Source organism: Castor canadensis, chromosome 11 (genome assembly GCF_047511655.1).
Source record: "Castor canadensis chromosome 11, mCasCan1.hap1v2, whole genome shotgun sequence".
NCBI lineage: Eukaryota > Metazoa > Chordata > Mammalia > Rodentia > Castoridae > Castor > Castor canadensis.
In genome coordinates, this window is record NC_133396.1 from 126,512,942 (window position 1) to 126,535,415 (window position 22,474).

Sequence of the window (22,474 nt, forward strand, 5' to 3'; positions counted from 1 at the left end):
ATCTAGTGCCCCAGATCTGGGGCAGACCTAGGAAGGCACGTTCTGGGGGTCCCCAGGTAGCAGCAACTCAGTACCGTGGCTACCAGTCTCCATTCTAACCTAAGTAGTGCATCCCAGTCCAGCCAAGAGGGGAAGGATTTATTTAGTAAGAAAAGGTGAGCGGGTCTGTGGCGCTTCACCTGGTCTGCTCCCCTCCTGTCTATGGGAGGAAGGTGGCCTCATGGAGACGCAGGACTTACCTGGTACCTAGTGGGAACTCTGCAAGTGCTAATTCCTCTTCCTCCCACATCACCCCTCGCGGGTGGGTGGCAAGGGGAAGTGTGTGGCTCCTCAGTGGTATGGTCCACCTGGGATGAGGGTGGGAAGGAAGAGGAGAGGAAAGGAGGTGATAATGGTCACAGTAAAATTAGGAGCAGGGTCAAACGTCAGAGACAGTTGGGGGTTGATTCTCTCCCTCCTCCTCCAAAAGATCCAGACCACTTCTTCCCTGGGGCTGTGCTGAGGAGACATTCCAAGAAGACATCCTTCTTCTTGGAAGAAGGAGGATGTAATCACAGGTTTTGGATATCCTCAAGGCTCCACAGAGCATCCACTGTGAATCAAATGCATGCTGGATCAAGGCGGAAGCCCTGACCATCTGCCAGGTGGAGCTGGGCTTAGGAGCCCCCTCCCTATGCCAGCCAGAGCAGTTGAAGCTGCTTCTCCTGCATCCTAAACTTCCTTCCTTCCTCCCTCCCTCCCTCCCTCTTCCCTCCCTCCCTCCCTCCCTCCCTTCCTCTTCCCTCCCTCCCTCCTTCCTTCTTTCCTTCCTTCCTTCCTTCCTTCCATTTATGTGACAGTGTCTTGCTATATAGCCCAGGCTGGCCTTGAACTTTCAATCCTCCTGCCTCAACCTGTCAGATCTCTCCCTTTTTCTACCTGCACAAGCCCAGCAAGTTACCCAATCTCTGAGCAACACTGTCCTCATTTATTAAGAAGAAATAACAATACCACTTCGCTGGGAGGAATTATTAAGACTGTAAGCTATAGAACTCTCTACTGATGTCGGAGAGAATAAAAATGGGCTGGCTCCAGATGCATCCAGTGAGTGACAAATGGCCTTGGGCCCAGGAGAGTCTACAGTTCAGGATGGAAGCCTCTGTGTTTTGTATGTCCATAGGTCTTTTACCTATCAATGGGCTATAGATTCAGCCCAGGTTCACTTCTGGGTCTAGAACACGGAGATGTGGTTGAAATCGACCAATAAAACTCTTTAATATCCAGGAAATTTGGGGGCATCTTTATTTCCTAGGGGAAATGACAACAGGCTAGGCAAGATAAAATTAAAATGTGACCTTCATGAACAAAGGTGTGTGTGTGAGGTGAGAACCTTCCTGGAGCTACTGTACCAGACATAATGGTTTCTCTTATGCTCAAATGGGGAAAGCAGGGTCCTGGAGTTTGCCTTGGGGCCACAAGGTGGCACTGTGGAGCTGAATGTGCTGGCACTTGTCAGTCTGGGCTGGGCTGGGCTGGGCTGGGCAGGTCTGTCTGCTGAGAATCAGGGAGAGAGGTCTCTTCACCAACCAAATATTGATGAGATCCAGTGTATTCCCTCTACCTCTCCTGGAGTGCCCAAAGCAGTCATGACCCCTAGGGACAGGCAAGGAAAGTCACCCAGCCTCTCCTGAAGTCCCACAGTGTCAGCCCCTCATCTGACCCAGTTTTCTTGAGATACCTGGACAGGAGGACACTCTTACTTCTCTCTAAGCCCACAGAGGACGCATTTGGCAAGGGAAAAGAATGAGGGTTTTTTTTTCCTGCAGAGATGGCATTGAGCATAGGAATTTCTGCCTGAAAGGCAGTGAGACTTATGCTCAAATGCTTGAAGGAGTTAGTGGGATCTCAAAAGACCATAGAGCTGGCGTTACTTCACTGGGTTCTGGTTTAGAGACTGAGGGCATGGGCCTTTTGAGAGCTCCTCTGAGCCCAGCAATTCATTCTGGTCCCAGGAGCAAAAGATCTACTAATGTTGACCATAAAATTCCTCCTCACTCCGTAGGTCTGGTTAGCTAATAAGACACTCGTGGAATTTTGCTGCAGCTCCCATGGTGGGGATTTGGATGCTTTCTACTTTAGAATAAGAATTCATTGAGCCAGGCATGGTGGTTCATGACTGTAATCCCAGCAATAGGAAGGATGAGGCAGGAGGATCTCAAGTTGGTCTGTCTGGGCTACATGGTGACAGCCTGTCTCAACAAAATAATATAAACAAGCAAAAGAATCCACTGAAGACAGGTCATGTTTATTGTGATCTGAATCTCTTTAGCACATTCCTGAATATTTTTTCCCTTTTAAAAAGAGATCATTAAGAAATTTCATTTCTTTGCTTTCTTTTTTTTTTTTTGGTAGTATTGGGGCTTGAACTCATGACCCTAGTCAAGCATTGCACCACTTGAGCTATGGCTCTAGCCTTTTGGTATTTTGTCTTTGAGGGCAGGTCTCACTCCCTTTGCCTGGGCTGGCCTTGAATTCGAGAGCCTCCTGCCTTTATCTCCTAAGTAGATGGGATTACAGACGTGCACCACCATGCCCAGCAAGTTTAATTTCTTAATGCAAGGACAGTGCTATTATTGTTGATGTCTATTCTCCTTCTGTCTAGCTAATCAATAGAGTCTTTTTCTCAGCTTGGTAAAGCTGACAAGGAGGGGAATAACATAAGAGTTAAAGGTGAAGGGACAAACAGGCTGGCAAAGCTTTCCATCACCCAAAATTCAACCTAGAACCATCCCTACAGATTCATCTTGGTTATGAGGAACCAGGAAGGTGAAGGCTGGCCAGCTACCCACAGCACCAGAGCTGGGAAGGTCATTACAACCAGCAGATAGAGCACAGCTAATAGTCTTTAAGACCTGATCACCACTAATCTGAATTTGAACTTGACCAGGAGCTCTCCTAGGGTTTCATTCTTTACGTGTGTTTGTTTACTTCTTGCGAACCATTTTTTTCCCTTCCAGTCTTAATTAGCTACTAGGAAAAAAATGTGTATTTATCTAGTGGCTGGGTAATACACATTATCAATTTTAAAGCATTTTAAGTTAAGTCCGTATGGTTTTCTAAGGCTAGGATATCTACAAATAACAACAAATTTATCCTCTGTTCAGTAGCTTCAGTACTTATTTATTTATTTAGAGATAGGTTGCCCAGACAGGACTCCAGTTCTAGGACTCACGTCCTTCCACCTCCACCTCCAGAGTAGCTGGGAGGCGCACAGGTGCAGCCACTGCGCATGGCTTGTTAGCCGTCTTACTGCCGTAATAGAACTTCTAAAGCAGTGTTAGCTAATAAAGAAATAGCAGGCCTGTGGACAGTTTTACTTACTTTGTTCCTGACTTAATGGGACTGACTGGACTTCACAGTTAAATATTTTACAATCTGCCAGTTTCTGATAAGTTATTCTCTTTCATTTATTTATTTTTTTCTTCTTGGTGCATTTTTGAACTCAGGGCCTCCTGCAAATGCTCTACCACTTGAGCCACACCCCCAGTTATTAAATAAATAAATAAAGCTATTCTTTATTGAGTCAACACCCAGGAAAGAATATTGATTTTATTGGATGCAAGCTTGGAAGCGTTTCCTTGGAATAAGCAGTTATGATGCTGGTTGATATTGACTAGGATTCAATTTGTCATCTTTTGCTTATAAAAAAAAAAAGCAAACCAGCAACTTCAAAGGCCAGTTTCATGGTTGGCTTTCTACAAGAATTATTTGAAATTCTCAGGCCAAAGCAGGATTACTAAGCAAAATATATCACTGATGAACCACATGCAGGATTAGGCAAGAGAAAAAAAAGGAACTGCTAGTTACAATTTTATTTAAAACTTGTAAGGAAGTTGTGTGTTGCTAATAATTAAAGAGCTCAAAGAGAAGTCATTTAACCTTAAGATCACCAGACAGAACTTCAGTAGAGCTGATGAAAACCTTTAAAAAGACCTTACCATGTTCTCTTACTAGTCCAATGTTTCCATTGGAAGTTCTTCCTCACATCTGATTGGATCTTTCTTACTGGGGCATGGGCCTATTTTTTTCCCCTATGCATTGTTTAAAAACTTTTTAAGTAAAGGAATTCCCCTACAAAATAAATGCAAAGATCCATAGAGATTTGCATCCCGTTAAGAAATCTAGAATTCACATAGCCACTTGAGTGTATTCCACTGGCTCTGAGACAGTAGGACAAGTCCAGTTATTGGGTTTATGACTTTTGGGATTGACATTGACATAGTCCATGGTTTCCTTTACATCCTCATAGTCCAGGAAAGACTCTTTGTTTAGTTCTTCAGGGGCTGAAAAGACCACTTGTGTGTAATTCACATCCTTGGTGGCCTGAGGAAGAAAGCAGAGACGTGTGGGAGAAGGCAGGGCCCCAGGACTGAACTCTCTTTCAAAGAGGCTTGCCCAAGGCTTGATGGGAAGGGACCCAGATCTAGGTAGCTGTATCTGAGAGCAGGGCCGGGGCAATGAGGAAGATTGCCAGTTTATTTTGTTCTACCTGTCTGCAGGGAATGGGCTTAAGGATAAGCAGGGAGAAGGTGGTGAATGAGAAGGAAGGATCCAGAAACAAAATCCAAGGAAGGTCAGGACTAGGTGGATCTTGGCCCAGTGACTGGGGTATGGGGAGAAGGGGTGCTCCCATTAACACTCTGACTTTATGTATGGTCAGTTCAGACCCATTTTGTGTGGGCGAGCCATGCTGATGAGGAATTGTGGGTAGAAGCCTGACCACTTTCACCTAAGGATGCTGTAAGGACTCACTGGCCCCCCTCCCTTTCTTGCTCCCACCTCCATAACCAGGGTGGACCCAATTCCCTGTTTTGTAGCAGGAACCCAGGCTACAGGTGGAGGGTGGGCTCACCAGGAGTGTGGTTACCTGGCAGGTGGGAGGCGAGCTGTCTGAGGATGTGTCGCTGTCATCTGGGAGGAAGAGAGAAATGGGTTCTCTTTCAAAGCAAGCCAGGGAGGTGTTAACAGAGGAACAGAGACAACAGGAGAGAGAATAGGGACAAAGTCAGAGGCAGAGCCAGTGACACAAAGGGGGCGGGAAAGAGAGATACAGACAGTCCTCAAAAGAGAAAGAGAGGAAGTGGCAGGTGGGAGAGCTTCTGAAAAAGGGCAGGAACTTGGCCAGGAGTCTGGGCACTGCTGTTTAATTTGGCTCCATCTAAAAGAATGACAAGCACACCAGGCTCACCAGTGCTTAGGAGGGACTGTCGCCAGAAAGGGAGGTCCACGGGGACATGCAGAGGCAGTGTTCCCAATGCAAGCTGCTCTGGCCTCACAAGTTCCAGGCACAGGTTCCAGTCTAAAGCTGTCACTAGCTCTAGCAGGTCCCATCTCTTTTTGTGCCTTGGATTTTGTCCTCTGTAAAACAAGAGGGTGGAGCAGTGATCTCTGAGACCCCTGCCAGCCAAGCTCAGTGATGCTCTGGGCCAAGGGTCGGGACTGGGAGGGGCAGGTGGCAGTGCCTCCTCCACTCTGATGCTGTAAGCAGTACTCTCTGGTTCCCACAGACAGGACATTGAGGCCTTATCTCAACTGAAGAGATACAATCAAAAGGACAGAGCAAACTCAACCCAATCAAGAGATAAACCAGTGGAAAAAGTGCAAACTCTGATATTGAGCACCCTACACCCCTCCACACACCTCCCATCCCCCAGCTGTCTTGCTGATGAAATCGCAGTTTTGGGTGACTATGGACCCACTGTGTCTCTGACCCTTGACATAAAAAACAAGACAGTGGGGCTAAGGATGTAGCTCAGAGGCATGTACCAGACCCTGTGTGCAGGAGACCTGCACACATAAACAAGAGGGTGTTGTTCCTGTTGGCTTACTTGTAGCAGGAGTTAGAAAGAAGCCATCACCAAAACTCAAATGCCCAGATATCGTGCAGACTGCAGACAGTAAGGAAGTGTCACCATGGGGCGTGTGAAGGAGCTAGTTTCTGGAACCAGTCAATGAACTGGCCAGACAGTACACTGTGCAGTGGAGCCATGGTGAACATAGGCAGAGGTGTCAAGTCTTAGCTCCCCCATCAGCTGGATGAACCCAAGGTGCCATAGTATTACAAAGAGAGAAGCAGAAAATGCATAAAGAAAAAAAAAAAAAAACAAAGAAGCAGAGACCACCCCAATCCCCCTGCATTCATTCACACATGACCAAGGCCAGGCATGAACTCAGGCCATGGAAACGCCAAAAAGTCTTACCCATGTGGCAAGATGGGCACCTTTCTAGACAGGAAGACTGCCAAGGCCTGAACTGAAGAAGGGTGAGGAATCCCCAGACAGAGCTTGGGCCAGCAGGGACAGACACAGGCTGCTGGAGGGAAGCACTTTGCTATGCAGACAGGGTACAATAAGCTTTGAGACAAGTTCTCCCCCTCCGCTTACTCACTCCTGTAACGGGGAGCAGACACAGGGGTGCCTCTGCCTGTCCAAGTTGCCTTCATGTCCTTGGTAGCAGGTGAGTAGCAATGGGTGGGGCTGGGCCTGCAGGCCTGGAGCCTGGTCTCTTTCAGTATCCGTTCAGTCTGGTGGGCTGGAAGGCAGAGGGCAAGGGTCAAAAGTAAAATGAATCAAGTGCTTCTGAATCCTCCCTTGTCTTCAGACCCTTGCCTCACTTGCAGAAAAAGCTCCTGCCCTAGCCTCAGAGGCCCTCACCTCGCTTCCCCTCCTCTCTGGACTTACTCTTGCCTCCCTTGCTTTGTGTGTCCAGCCTGCCCTTGCCTTTGGCCTCTGCAGTGTGGCTCACTTCTCACTTCCTCCCAGTTTATACAAAGAGGCCAGATCTCAGCGTGGATGGTCCCCTCCAAGTTCACGTCTCCTTGCCTTGCTTCATGCTTCTTCCCTAGCACTTGCTGGGCAGGCACTGTACCACTTCAGTCCCTCTACCAGCCCTCTCCCTAGCCCGTGCCATGCTGTCACAGACATGTGTCACCTCTTTATCTTGCTTGTTGTCCCATGAGTGGGAAGTTCCACAGGGCAGGGATTTTGTGTTTTTCTTGTCGTATAGCCTAGACATAGAGAGTGCCTAGAGATGCTCAATAAACATCTGCTGAATGAATGAATGAGGGGTGAATGGAGAAGGCCAGATTTCCTTTCCTGGAAAACCCTTTAGGCATCATCCTGTCCACCCACCACCACCACCACCCCGCCACCATCTTTGCACAGTCAGAGCAGCACTGTTTTGTTTCCCCCAATTGGAATGCTTTCCCAGGACAGAGCTTCTCTACCTTCTACTCTATGTCAGTTCATATTTCTCTCTGTTGCCATTCCAGGCCATTCTTCAAGGACAGCCCTTTGGCATGAGGACGAAAGTTAGGCACAAAGGAAAGAGCCCTCCCATACCAGCCTAGCAGAGGCCCATCTTCAGGCATGAGGTCCAGCGTAGAAGGAGCCAGGCAATCATTGCAAACCAGGACTAGGTCTGGTGAAAGGCAGCTCAGAGTGGGGATTACCCAGTATGGATTGGCAAAGGTCAGAGTGGCAAGTACTCTACACAGTGGGTCCTCAGGTTGGTTTTCAAGGGATACTCAGGAGCTCCAGGGGTCTCACTGGAAATGGCTCTGAAGGGGACCAGGAGGAGCAAGGAGGCTTAACCAGTTACCTATGTGTCTTCTGAGCAGGTAAGTGATGGCTATGAGGAGGCAGGAATGGAGGAAAAGGGATGCTGCTGCAATCACTAAGCCATGCCAGAGCTCCATATCGCTGTTGGGAAAGAAGACAGGTCAAAGTCAGAGGTGGCAGAGATGTTAAAACAATTGCAAACCTATTCCTGCCCCAATGGAGGAGGACATCTTCCATTGCCGTGTGTCTTGGACAGATCCCTTTGCCTCTCTGGACAGTACGGCTGGAGTAGTCAGGAAGGATGGTGGGCTTGCCTTGGAAGCCAGCTACACCAGTTAGCCTGGTTACAGGCCTGCTCTGGCTCTTTTTGGGCCCACTCACCCTGTCAGCATGATACTCATGGCTGAGCACTCGCCAGTCGTAAGTTGGACGCAGAGTCTTCTGGGGGCAGCAGGAAGCAACCTGGGAGGTAATACTGCTGTCAGGATCCTCCTAGGGCCTGTGGGAGGCAAGGCCTGAGGTCAGGCCTCCCGGCTCTGTGCCTTAGCCCCCTTTAGGCAAGATCAACTGTTTGGTTATCTCTCCCCACGTTTCAGGTTTTGAATATGCAGAATAATAACCATGTTACTAGCCAGCCAACCTCAGTACTAACCACAGTCGCACATCCTCCATCTCCATCTTTCCTAATTCAGATGATAATCCTATGAGTGAGGTATAGTTACCAACCTTTTAGAGCAAAGCAACAGGAGGCTCCAATAAGTGACAGCCAGCAAGTGACCAGGCCTGCATGTGAGCTCTAAGCCCTCACTCAACCATGCTTCTGTGCCCCAGAACACTAAAGAAGCTGCTGGAAACATGGTGTCCTGATGAGCCACTAATATTGGTGTAGATTTGTTGAAGAAATCCAGATGTTAAATGCTCACACATCAAACACAGGCTTACACACACACCACTCAGTTTCGGTGTGCTTTAGGACTGTGGATGTTGTTACACCCTCACAAATCTGTATTTCAAAAAATCCGCCTTGCATGGTGGTATATGCCTGTATTTCCAGCACTTGGGAGGCTGAGGCAGGTGAGTGGGAGTTGGAAGCTGGCCTGGGCTATATAGCCATACCCTATCCCCAAATAAAAATAGTAGGACTGGTAGAGTGGCTCAAGTGGTACAGCACCTGCCTAGGAAGTGTGAGGCCTTAAGTTCAAATCACAAAAAAAAATTTTTTTAAAGGTCTGGGGATGTAGGTTAGTAGGAGAGTACTTGGCTAGCATGTGCGAGGTTCTGGGTTTGATCCCCAGCACCACAAATAAATAAATAAAATTTAAGAATCCGTGCACGAATTCCACCAAACTGTGGCATTTTCTGTAAGCAAAGGTAAGATCATTTCAAAGCCTTTGAAATAGTAATTACTGAGCCCTGAGATGAGGCCACCCACTCACCCACAGACTGTCTGTCCTTCCTGTGGCCGACTATAAACTTTAAAGAGCCCTTGATGGTCATAAATGCTTATTTTCCCAGTCAGGGTTTCCAAGTGCAAAAGGCAATGTGAGAAGTCCTGAGTTTTTATTTGTAATTCTCTCACTGGGTTTTCCTAAGATCAAAACCTGCACCAAGAGTCAGGAAAGGGGGGGCGGGGATTAGGATGGAGGGAGGGAAGAGAAGAGAGAGGTGATGGGGAGGGGGCTACAGGATTACCATCCCTGCTTTTCCATGGCCCTGTTTCCCTAGAGAGAGAATGGCGCTGTCTCTTCATATGCTTTTCACACAGCAACCAGCCAGTCCTTGAGGTGAGTCTTCTTTGGAGAGAGGTCAACAGCTGCCAGCAACACGTGCTCAGTTTATTCATCCTGCTTGCGTAACCTCTCTCTTTCCTACATGGTCAGTTCTAGACTCTTCTGTCAAAGGACTCTAACTATGTCCACCCTTTACTTTTCACATAAATGAACAGAGTGCACGTAACATCACCTGCAATGAGGCAGATTCAGGATCCAGACATAAGCTCCTCGTTTTGTGTAATTTGGCATGAGAGATGGCAGGGCGGGGCAAGGAGGGGAGGAACAACAAAATGTGAGAAAGTCCTAAATGGGAGCCTTCCCCTTCCTCTCTAGGATGGAGCCCTTCTCATTGTCCCAGTACCTGTCACTGTAGTACCAAGAAGCAGCACAAAGTCATGTTGTTAACATCTGGACCGCTCCAGTCTTCCTGCAGGAGACCTGTCCTTAGTTCCCTATGGGGCTGGTGAGAGAACCCATGCAGGAACCCATATAAGTGAGTTGCCAGGCCATGCTCTGACAGCATACAATGTGTTTTTAAAGTTTAAAGACTCTTTTCCTATTTATTTAATTTGTTTGCTTATTTATTGAGACAGAGTGTCACTATATAGCTTGCAATCCTCCTGCCTCAGACTCCCCATGGCTGGAATAAAAGGTGTAGGCGCACCACACTTGCCTCTTCTCCTACTTCATTTATTAAAAGTTACACAACTAGTATATATTTGTAAAGGAAGAACTAAAAATATGAATGCGAAAATCATTTTACAAAATCACCTCAAACCTTTGTCCATATCCTACCAAAAACTTTTAGGAACATTTCATTGCATGTCTGTATACATGTATACCCCGTATACAGGTGTATGTACAAATACGGGTAAATATGTATACGATCTGTTTGAAGATTAGTAGTTTTCCCTTCAACATATTGTAAACATATTTGCAGATCAGAAAAACCTCCACTCAGAAGCTTCTACCTGGGCACCCATGGACAAAATTCAGCACAGAGGTGATTTTTATTCAATGTTACACTCTGAGGATTTTGATTTGGTTGCCCAAACGTGGCAAGAGCTCTCTTCAGTGGCCAGCTGACCCCTGACCGCATTGGAGTTTGCCACGGCTGAGTTGTGTAGCAGCATTTAAAATTATAGTTGTCCCACTAAACAGAACTTTCTCAAAAGAAGAAATTCAAATGGCCAGAAAACACATGAAAAAATGCTCACCATCTTTAGCAATAAAGGAAATGCAAATTAAAACCACACTAAGATTCCACCTCACCCCTGTTAGAATAGCCATCATCAGCAACACCGCCAACAACAGGTGTTGGCGAGGATGCGGGGAAAAAGGAACCCTCTTACACTGTTGGTGGGAATGTAAACTAGTATAACCACTCTGGAAAAAAATTTGGAGGATACTTAAAAAGCTGGACATCGATCTACCATTTGATCCAGCAATACCACTCTTGGGGATATACCCAAAAGACTGTTACTCCAGAGGCACCTGCACATCCATGTTTATTGCGGCACTATTCACAATAGCCAAGTTATGGAAACAGCCAAGATGCCCCACCACTGACGAATGGATTAAGAAAATGTGGTATCTATACACAATGGAATTCTATGCAGCCATGAAGAAGAACGAAATGTTATCATTCGCTGGTAAATGGATGGAACTGGAGAACATCATTCTGAGTGAGGTTAGCCTGGCCCAAAAGACCAAAAATCGTATGTTCTCCCTCATATGTGGACATTAGATCAAGGGCAAACACAACAAGGGATTGGACTATGAGCACATGATAAAAGCGAGAGCACACAAGGGAGGGGTGAGGATAGGTAAGACACCTAAAAAACTAGCTAGCATTTGTTGCCCTTAATGCAGAGAAACTAAAGCAGATACCTTAAAGCAACTGAGGCCAATAGGAAAAGGGGACCAGGAACTAGAGAAAAGGTTAGATCAAAAAGAATTAACCTAGAAGGTAACACCCACGCACAGGAAATCAATGTGAGTCAATGCCCTGTATAGCTATCCTTATCTCAACCAGCAAAACCCCTTGTTCCTTCCTATTATTGCTTATACTCTCTCTACAACAAAATTAGAGATAAGGGCAAAATAGTTTCTGCTGGGTATTGAGGGGGGGGAGCGGGAGGGGGTGGAGTGGGTGGTAAGGGAGGGGGTGGGGGCAGGGGGGAGAAATGAACCAAGCCTTGTATGCACATATGAATAATAAAAGAAAAATGAAAAAAAAAATTATAGTTGTCCCTTGATCTTCAGGCATCTGGATCCAGGACCTCCTTATGGCTACAGAAATCTGGATGCTCAAATCCACTACGTAAAATGGCATTCTATTTTCATATAACCTATGCATCAAGCTCCTGTACTTTCAGTCATCTCTGCATTTTTACAATGCCTAATACGATGTTGGTGCTGTGTAAATAGTTTTTATACCCTTTTGTTTAGAGAATAATGACGAGAAAGGCAGTCTATACACTTTCAGTACAGTCACCATTTGTTTTTCAAATATCTTCATTTGCAGTTGGGTGAACCCGCGGGTGCAGCACCTACAATACTGGGGGCCAACTCTGAGCCCTGCTCCATCGCGTTTCTCAGTGGGATCTGACGTTTGGGGCAGAACAAGTCCTCTGTATCTAGCACTGCTTTGCGCACTACAAGGCATGAAGCATCCGGGAAGCCCACCAATGTAACAGGTCAATGTAACAACCAAAATAACCAAAAACTGCACCACACATTCCTAAATGCCCCCTGTAAGAGGAAGTCATTCTTAGTTGAAAATCACTTCTTTGGATAAATGTCCCATTTTAAAACCATTATCTTATTTTGGCTCTTTTTTTTTTTTATTCATTTATTCACATGTCCATCCATTGTTTGGGCCATTTCTCCACCCTGCCCTCCGCCCTCTCCCTCTCCTCACCCCCCTTGCTCTTTTTGTTTTATTGTTTTTTGGTGGTACTGAGGTTTGAAGTCAGGGCTTCATACCTTCTAGGCAGGCACACTATCACTTGGGCCACTCCACCAGCCCTTTTTTTTGGGGAAGGGTTATTTCGAGATAGGGTCTCATGAATGATTTGCCCAGGCTGGCCTTGAACCTCGATCCTCCTGCTCTTTGCCTCGTGAGTGGCTAGGATTACAGGCTTGAGCCACCTGAGTCCAGCTCCACCATTTAATATATTAGGAGCATATTGCTTGCCAAATATGCCAACACAGCCGGTGGCTGCAGAATGAAAGCAGCCATCAAAGAGATCTAAATAGAGCTCTGTCCCGTTCTAGGTGTAAATTACTGAATTTCTCAGTGCCTCGGTTTCTATATCTACAAAGTGGGAAGAATGACAGTATTTACCCCACAGAGTTCTCGTGTAGGTTCAATGATTTAAGCTGTTTGGAAAGTCTTTTATGCAACGCCAGGCCCACGGGAAGCACACGGAAACCTTAGGCATTACTCAACTTTAAACACTCCCCCACCATCGTGACTAGAGCCGAGCTGTTAAAAATTGGGTTGGTGTATGTACTTTGGGAAATGTAGGCGCTTGTTTTGAATATAGGTTGAAGATAAGATCCAGGATGAGATGAGCTATGAACACCATGACGGATGTCATTAAGTGGCCAGTGGAGGCTGGGGGTGTAGCTCAGTGGTAAAGTGCTTGCCTAGCATGTGCAAGGCTCTGGGTTCGGTCCCCAGTACTGGAAAAAATACTTGAAATTATTAAGTGGCTAACGGCCCCTCACCACAAGGGACAGCTTCTCCCTGGAGGTCTAACTGCTCCGTGACTTACTAATGGTGTGAACTCGGAAAGGTAGAAGTCTTCTGGAGGCCTTGGTGACTTAGGGAATTCAGCCAAACACTCCTAAGGTTCTTTCTAGTCCTAAGCTTTCTAGGTCTTAAAGGCCGGGTTGGAAGAAGACAGAGGGATGTAAAGCTGTATGGGAAAGAGTTAAAAAGAAAACTAAATCTTTACTTCCATTTTATATCATCCAGCCTCTAAAACTTCTTGACTTTTCTCTCCCAATTTAACATGCTCTTTCAAATAACCAAGAAAAGGAGGAAGCACAAGTAAATCATATGAGTGACATGGGGACACTACAGCCACAGAAAAAGAAGAGATCGAAAACTCTGAGCAGGCTGGGTACAGTGATTCATGGCTATAATCCCAGCTACTTGGGAGGCAGAGATTGGGAGGATGATGGCTTGAGGCCAGCCCAGGCAAAAAGTTAGTGAAGCCCTATCTCAATCAATAAGCTGGGTGTGGTAGTGAGCACCTGTGATCCCAGCTACACCAGAGGCTGTGTATAATTTGTTGTCCTAAACCAGCACCGGGCAAAAATGGAAGATCCTACATAATAAGTAATTAAAGCAAAAAAGGGCTGCTGTGGCTCAAGTGGTAGAGCACCTGCCTAACAAGCCTGAGACCCTGAGTTCAAATCCCAGTATCACCAAAATAAATAAATAACCCCCTCAAACCCAACCAAACAAATAAAAAAACCTATAAAAGTACTAAGACTTATTCGTAAAATCAATGATTTCCTAAAAAATATAAATTAGCAAGATTGATTGCATAAGGCACCGAACTTAAACAGACCAAAGCCAAACCAAAACAATCAGTGAAGCGTGGCGAGCACAGTAATCAGCTGTTGAAGGCAAGGAACTTGGAGCCAGGCCGAGTAAGCCTTGTTACTTAACCTCTCCAAGCCTCTGTCTTCTCACAGGTGAGAGGGGACTGGTAACGACTCACACAGGATTAGCAAGACAGGTAGAAATGGTTCCTGCTTCTGAGGATGGCCAGGTACATGAGATGTTTGTTAAGGCTGTGGACAGGTAGCAATACGCAGTCAATAAACACCAGCTATTACTATTATTTACACATGAAGAACATGGAGTAGCTTCCCAAAAGCTCTGTCCTAGGTGGTTGTATAAATAAGTTACTTCGGAGTTTTAAGGAACACATAATTCTTACAAATAAAACACAATTCAGGGCACACAGAAGCATGGGAAAATCTCCAGGTTCATCTCACAAATATATTTACGGAAGTAAATTTTCAGAACTTCGTCCAGGCATGTCTAGTAGATTAAATGTTACAGTAATAGAAACAAACATCGAGTTTCTATTGTAAAGTTCAACAATTTATAAGAACAGACACTGTCACCATTTCATAGACAAGGAAAACAAGACGTAGAGAGGTTGAACAATTTGCCTTGGACCCAGCTTAGAGGCAAGCTTCAAAGACATCAGACCCAGCAGCCCCATCTCAGCCATCACAGGGAACTACCTTTTATGTAACACAAATATGATTGTGCCAAAAAGCACTTGATAAAATCAAATATTCATTTCTGGTTAAGTAAATAATATGTATGATTGCTTCTCACTCTAACAAAGAGTATTCATCCCGCACTGATAACGATGGTCAAGTATTTTAGTAGTTACTGAAGACAAAGATGTCTAGTATAACCACTTGTAGAAATGAGTGCCAGAAATTTAATTCCTGGAGGTTCCAACCTCTGATAGCACAGTAGCAATACACGGGATCCTGATATTTGTTGAGCGTGATCAATGTGGCAGACACTTTTGCAAAGATTAATTCATTTAATTCTCACAACCACCCAAGGAGGTTATTTTCAATTAAAAGGAGCCAAAACTAAAACAGGTGGGTCAACAAGCTCCAAAGTAAAAACAAAAACAAAAAAAGGGTTTGTGCTCGGGCAGGCTGCTACTGGAACCCAAGTTATTACAAACATGTTAAAGAAGTGAGAGTATAGTTTTGAGCAAGGAGAAATCAAATTCACACTTATTTGCAAAATGTGTGATCATATACCTAGAAATCCCAAAAGAATCATTGCCAAATGAATAGAATTAATGAGGCTGCTTGGTAAAGAGATATAGCCGTGATAAATATTTAAAATTGCAAGCTGTCCTTTCTGTCATACTAGGAAACAGTGGAAAAAAAAATACTGTGAGATTTAACAACCATCACAACAGAAATATCTAAAATTAGTCTTAATTACAAGAAAGTTATTTGAAAGAAAATAATAGAAATTTACTGAGAACCATAGACTTTAACAGGAAGACGTGTGATGTTTCAGACTGTGAAGCCACAGCTACTTGAAATGAATTCATTGGCTCGGTATAATTCCAATAAAAATTATAGTGAGGGCTTTTTTTATAACTCCACATTATTCTAACGTTTGTCTGGGGAAAATAGTAACAGTCAAGAACAGTCCGATCATGTTTGAAAGGGACTGTGAGAAGGCAGGTTTCTGAGTAGCACTTTTTAAGAGTAGACGTGAAGATATGCGTGTGTGCTATAAACATACCACGAATGGTTTGCAAGGCAAGTGGAGGAAAGGAAAAGAGTATTTGACAAGTTTGCGCCCAGGACAATGGCTTAGTTACTGTAAGGAGAAAGAAAACTAGGTCCATGCTCTGCATAGCAAAATTAATTCCAAAGAAATTAAGGAGGGAAATATGTTTACGTTGAGCCATCAAAATTATAAGGGAATAGAATTAAATATTCATCTATTAAACAATATTTATTAAACTCCCACGACAGAAAACTTCTCAGTTTATATACAATATAAGAGAACATGAAAATATAAGAATATATGAAAAATAGATTTGCCTCTAAAATATTAAATATTGTATGTTAAAATAAAATATAAAGGCAAGTAGATTTTTAAAAGCCTGGAATGAGCATGGCAAACCATAATCTTAAAGAGTTTGCATCTGTGTTTTTAAATATGTGTTGTGAGAAAAGCCTGGTCGGGGTGGGAGGAAAGGGTGTGGGGCAGAATATCCACCAGCAATCTAAATTTAAAAAGTAGGAAACAACTTAAATAGAAACAAAAACTAAATTAATTAGGGTTAAGACATCAGATGGAAATTAATATGGCCGCTTAAAATTACATCTAGGAAGAATTCACTAGAGAAAGGAATCTGTTCTGTGGAAAAGCAGAAAGCAGGAGCATTTGGTGACACCCAATCTGCTCAGACCTCAGTCAAAAGTAAACGTGCAAAGAGTGCCATTTACAAAGAGAAGACTCTGGCTCTTCAGCTTCTGTCACTGTCCCACTAGCTCCATAGTAACCCAGCCGGCTCACCAAGTCCACAATGTCAAATATAGGTTTGTGTATCAAATATAAATCTAGTCACAAATATAAATTTAAGGAAAATAAAGTGGGGTGTTAATTAAATGTACTTTTTTCATAAAGGGGAAGGAAGAAAATATACTTAAGTGTTACCAAAACTGGGGTTGGGGTTGTGAAGGCATTTCAATTCCATCTTTGTGCTGTCTGTTCTGCTCAAAATTTTCAGTAATTAACGTGCATTTTTTCCTATTAGGAAAAAAATTTTAAGTAATTTTATTTATTTATTTATTTTGTGTGTGTGTGTGTGTGTGTGTGTGTGTGTGTGCGTGTGTGTGCGTGTGCGTATGGGAGATTAAACCCAAGACCGTGTGCATGTGAGCACTTGCTCTACCATGATCTATACCCTCAGCCCCTAAATTATATCATTATTATTATTATAGTTTTTTGAGGCAGGTTCTCTCTACATAGCCCAGGCAGTGCCCTCAAGCTTGTAATCCTCTGGCTTCAGCCTTCCAAGTACTGGAATTACAAGCATACACCACGATGCTTGGCTCTAAATTATTTTTTAATTGAAAAAAGTAAATATGGTCACTGTGTACAATATCTTGTGGGTTTTTTTTTTTTTAAATCAGGGCTTTGCACTTATAAAGCAGTCACTTTATTACTTGAGCCACACCTCCAGCCCATTTTGTTCTGGTTATTTTGGAGACGGGGGTCTCACAAACTATTTGCCTGGGCTGGTCTCAAACCACAATTCTCCCAATCTCAGCCTCCTAAGTAGCTAGGATTACAGGCTTGAGCCATTGGCACCTAGCTCAATATCTCATTTTGAAATATGTATACTTTGAAGAATGGCTAAATTTAATTAATTAACATAAATGTTACTTCACCTACTTTAAATTTTTTATGATGAAAACACCAAAAATTTACTGTCTTGGCAGTTTTCGATAATAAATCCATTGTTATTAAGTATAGTCAGAATAAATTTAGACACTGAAACAAGCCCAGGTTTGCTGAGGGCCTTAAATTAGTATGACACCAAATTTACGTACATGAATCATATTTTTCCCTGTGATTAAGAACATTGCTAAATTAGAACCAGCTAAATGTCTGCATTCCAATCAATCCCACATTTATGCGTGGTTCACATGCACCAAGTGTACCATCCTGGCTGAATTTCTAGGTGCCAACACTGCCATTTTAAAAAATTGTTGTTATTTTTCTGGGTACTGGGGTTTGAACTCAGGGCCTCATGCTTGCTAAGCAGGTGTTTTACCACTTCAGCTACTCTAGAAACCCTTTTCAAAATGGGTTTATTTGAGATAGGGTCTCATGAACTATTTTCCTGGGGCTGGCTTCAAACCACAGTCCTCCTGATCTCTGCCTCCTGAGTAGCTAGGATTACAGGCGTGAACCACCATTCTTAGCCACACTGTAGTGGGTAGGGGGCACATAGAAACACTCTGTACACATCGACATTAGATTGATTTTTGCATAATAAACACTGTTTACTCTTGAGGGGAGCCTCCCACGAGCCCCAAGTCTGGGACGACAAGTGTCTCCCTTGCAGAGGGCTTCACGAGATCATAGAACATTCTAGCATTGTCCCTGCCTCATTGTCAGAACCCAGGGCTGGGGCTGGCTTCATGGGCTTGCAGTCCAGTATGGCCCCATGCTCCCAAGGGCCCCATGAGTGTCTTAATGCTTTGCTCCTCTCATCTTTAAATTCTTAAGAATTTCTGAACAAGGAACCCCTGTCTTTCATTTTGCACTGGGGCCTTACCAACTATGTAGCTGGTTCCACTGAAGGCACCATAGTGGTGCCAAAGCTCACACAACGAGGCCAATTCATAGCACAAGGTGCAGGGTCAGCCAATCAGCCAGCCTTCTTGTCACCTAACCCCTACCTCTGAGCACTGGACCCCTGTACCCCTTCTAGGCTAGGGAGATGAAGAAGGGCCTGCGCTCAGCACCCTGTGTTAGGGTCCTCAGAAGGGCTTCCTCATGCAGATTCAGTCAAGTCACTAATGATGTGGTGCCTCAGTTTCTTCAACTGTAAAGACACTTCTCATATCTCCTACCTACTTTGGGTGTAAGGATCGCCTGAGTTCATCCACGTGAAGCTCTTGGAATTGTTCCAGGCACAGTCAGCTCGACTGAAGGGGCAACTGTGACTGATTTCTGTGGCTGTCAGTTTTCCTTGGCCAGGTGTTGGCACGGCTTCCCTCTGATAGTACATGTCTTCTGACTTTTCTCCTGACATTTCTGCTACGCTCCCAGGCGACCCTCTTACTGCCACATGCACACACAACTAGGCCTTTGCAGCTCTAGACACATCTCAAGAAAAGCACCCCTGAGGAGAGGTTTTCCCTGACATGAAAAGAAAAGTCAGCAGCTCCTGCAGATGGAGTGCTGCACTGGTACTGAGTGTGCATGTCTGAATCCTTATAGCAACCCTGTAAGGCGAGTGTTCCCACACCCAATTTACAGATGAGGAAACCGAGACTCACCAAAAATTAGCAGAGTGGGATTTTGAAACCAATTTTTTTCTGGATGCAAAACCCATACTCTCACCAGAACCCTAATGGCTGTATCTGCTAATGCAGACAGGTCTGGAGGCTCAGAACAAGAGATTAACCTCCAGAAAGTTCAAACTGCTGAATCTCAGGTTCACTCCAAGTGGATTGCAGGTTGGAATTCCAACACAGAAAGGAAGAATCCTGTCTGAGCTTCTTTACATGCATGCTCACACACAAGCACATAACCTACAAACCAATTTCAAGTCCAACTACGCACACAGTACTTACCTCTGGGGCCATGGGCAAGGTCTGATCCCAGCCTAGGTTGCAGAGAGGTCCAGATGGAAACGGCCCCCACCAGCTGCACCCGGAACCTTCTCCGTCACTGGAAGTTGGTCAAAAATGTTTCATCATTTCCAACAAGGCGGGTGCTGCCCCTGCCCCCCAGGAAGATAGCAATCTAGCTCAGATGAGTGAAGCAGACGCGCGACAGATAACACCTCCTGCCTCTGTGGGCCGCTCTGCCTTGCTCCCCCATGCAGACAGCTCATGTTGATGGGGCAGATTAGTGGCCTCTCTCTCCCTGAGTGTACATGTTAGAATACTGTGAATGTGCACAAGTGCCGTATTGTGGAAAGAGCACTTGGGGAGGAATAAAGAGGCCTAGGTTCAAGTCCCAGCTCTAACACCAACTTGCTATATGAGCTCACAGCTCACTTCCCCTTGCGGGACTCATGTTCTTCCTCTGTAGAATGAAGAAGCAGATCTTTAGCTGTTAGCAAAGTTCCCTTCCAATGTAGCTGGTCTCTGAATCTATACCTGATGTGTTTGTAGATTAAGAGTTCAGATGGAAGGTGGGAATGGTGGTACCTGCCTGTAATCCCAGCACTTTGGAGGCAGAGGCAGGAGGATCACAGGTTTGAAGCCAGGTGGGCTACATAGGGAGACACTGTCTCAAAAAAAATTATATATATAAATAAGTGCGAATGAGATAAAGGGTGATGGATGAGGAAGGATAACTTTCAAGGACAACTCTGCAGCCAACAAGCATCAATGAGACTAACCTAATTTGGTTTTTACGGTTTGCATGAGACACAGTGCCAGGAAGGGAAAAAAGGGTGGACTTTAGGCATTTTAGGATCTTAGGCTAAAACCCTACGATCTACACTTGAGAATGAAGAACGGGAGGAAGATGTAATAACCCTGATACAAAACAGATAAGGAAAGCAGGACTTTAAAAGCCTTTATTTCCCCTGCTCAGAACAAGTTGGCCAAGTAGAATAATGGCTTCTGAACAGATGGATGAGGACTTTTGAGTCCTGGCTCCATCACTTAGCAGCTAACTGACTTAGGAAAAGATACTTAAGCTCTCTGATCCTGAGTTTTTATCTGTGAAATTTGGTTAATAAAAAAATACCTAATTTTAATGTCTTATAAGGTTGTTTAACGAGTTTGCAAAGTTCTTAACAGAGGGTTCTTTGTGTGGCAAACAGCAAATGGTAGTCACTAGCATTTGTATTCTTTAAATGGGGGTGAGACAGCCACCCATGGGTTGAGGTCTTTTCAGTGTTTAGGGACCCGTTGATGATCACAGCTCTGTGGATTATGTCTGCTCTGCAGTTTTCTTTCCTTTTGTGGTTTATGTCAGCAACATGCAATCCTTTATCACCCAGGATTTTAGAGACACTAGCAACTGGGCCCACTGCTTTCCTTACTGCACCCTTCATGCCCTCCAAGCTTGCCTGGCCGTGATCAACATACTTCTCTTTGCTCTAGACTCAACCATGGACTCTAAGTAATTAACTCAAGCTTCCATTAACCTGTGGAAACCAAGCCAAGATTCTTGACTTGCTACTTCCGTTACCCGTTTCCATAGATGTGGCAACAGCCCAACTTGGGTAACAGCCACAGTGTTCTAGTCTTCCTGTGACCACTGTGACCAGAACCTTCCATGATGCTGCCTGAGGCTCACCGTGCCATGTCTGTATTTCAGATCTCTGAACACCATGTATACCAGGTCCTCCACATACGGTTTTATAGTTCCTCATTTAACTGGGGATGAGGACAGGGTGTGTTGAGCATGTGTCAGAAATGGTGGTACATTTATTTAGTGGGTACACCTTTGCACGCTTTTGGGCAGTGTTGTAGTGACACACGTGGCCTTTGTCAGCCTGGTCCAAGGTACTGGAGTTTAGTGGAAACTCCAGTTGACCCGAGCCTCCGTGTCTGGAGACCGGAGGCCTTTATCCTTGCTGGACTACATGTTCCTCGTGTATCATTTTTCATTTGTTTGTTGGTTGATTGATGGTGGGGATAGAGCCCAGAGCCTTGCACACACTAAGCACACGCTCCACACTGAGCTACCCCCCCAACCCCTATAAGGAGTTTTGAGCCAATCATTTCCATCATTCCTTCTGCTCTAAAAAGGTCATGACTTTGTTATTAGGCGTCATTCACGAGCCTGCTCTAAATAGCAGAGTAAGAATCATTAAGAATCTACAACTCATTCCTTTCTGTAGCCTACTTGCCAGAACTCTGCCTGTACCCAGTAGGCACTCAACAAATGATTGTGGCCGTGGATCGATGAGTGAGTGAATGACAGTGCCATGTTGCATACAGTTGCGTGATGTGGCACATGCACGCATCTTACACACACTCTGTAGCTACGTAAGAGTCCTCGTCATAGGAGAAAAGGCCAGAGCTTACAAAGGCATGTCACTGACTCCTGCAGGAGGCCACTGGGAATGGAATGGGTCTCCCCTGGGACTCCCCTCTCCAGTGCTCCCTCTGCCAGGCCCTGTGTGGCCCCCTTCTTTCTGCTTTCAGCTGACAGACTCCAGCCCCAAAGGTAGGACGCAAGGGGAGATCAGAACAGTGATAAAGGAAGTTATAGCATCTGTGCCATCAACAGGAAGCCATTTTTGATAGTTTATCACCTCGTGGAGAAGGACCTCAGATGGAAAGTGATAACACTTACCTTCACGTCCTGCCTTCACTCCACCTCCTCACCCACTGCACAAGACGACAGCCCCCTCCCAGGACTTTTACCCTCTTGCATGTCCCCAATATTTTAGGAGAAGAAAGCTACTCTCCGCAGGAGAATCAATTGTCTCTCTTCATTTTTAAGTGAGGGGAAAGGTGTGTCAACGGGATAAGGGGATTTTTTTTCTTTTTTCTTTCTTCTTTTTTTTTTTTTTTTTTGCAGTACTGGAGCTTGAACTCAGGACCTATGTCTTGAGCCACTCCACTAGCCCTTTTTTACTTTATGGGATTTTTGAGACAGAGTCTTGCAAACTAGTTGCCTGGGGTTGCTTCAAACTGTGATCCTTCTGATTTCTTCCTCTTGAATAGCTAGGATTAAAGGCATGAGCCACCAGTGCCAGGCTTAAGTACTTTTCTTCTTTTGCTGCTTTTTGGTTTTAGCAGTACTGGGGTTTGAACTCAGTGCCTCACACTTGATAGGCTTGCTAAGCAGATGCTCTGCCACTTAAGTCACTC

At 44.8% G+C, this 22,474-nt stretch overlaps 1 protein-coding gene across 6 annotated transcripts; it reads right to left on the bottom strand.

Moving 5' to 3' along the window:
- Positions 1-1,196: 1,196 nt before the first annotated feature.
- Rhex (regulator of hemoglobinization and erythroid cell expansion) lies at positions 1,197-19,596 on the bottom strand. 6 transcript variants are annotated; one of them, XM_074048486.1, is made up of 7 exons: positions 19,265-19,596; positions 9,732-9,830; positions 7,980-8,097; positions 7,639-7,739; positions 6,427-6,570; positions 4,892-4,950; positions 1,197-4,362 (listed from the first exon to the last, which is right to left on the bottom strand). In XM_074048486.1, the coding sequence occupies exons 3-7, from the start codon at positions 7,997-7,999 to the stop codon at positions 4,168-4,170; spliced, it is 519 nt and encodes a 172-aa protein (XP_073904587.1). In that variant the 5' UTR covers positions 8,000-8,097; positions 9,732-9,830; positions 19,265-19,596; the 3' UTR covers positions 1,197-4,167. The 6 variants fall into 6 exon arrangements, with proteins under 6 accessions (XP_073904587.1, XP_073904588.1, XP_073904589.1 ...); XM_074048487.1 differs by lacking the exon at positions 19,265-19,596 and adding an exon at positions 16,611-16,705; XM_074048488.1 differs by lacking the exon at positions 9,732-9,830 and having other exon boundaries at positions 7,980-8,060.
- Between the last annotated feature and the right edge of the window lie 2,878 nt (positions 19,597-22,474).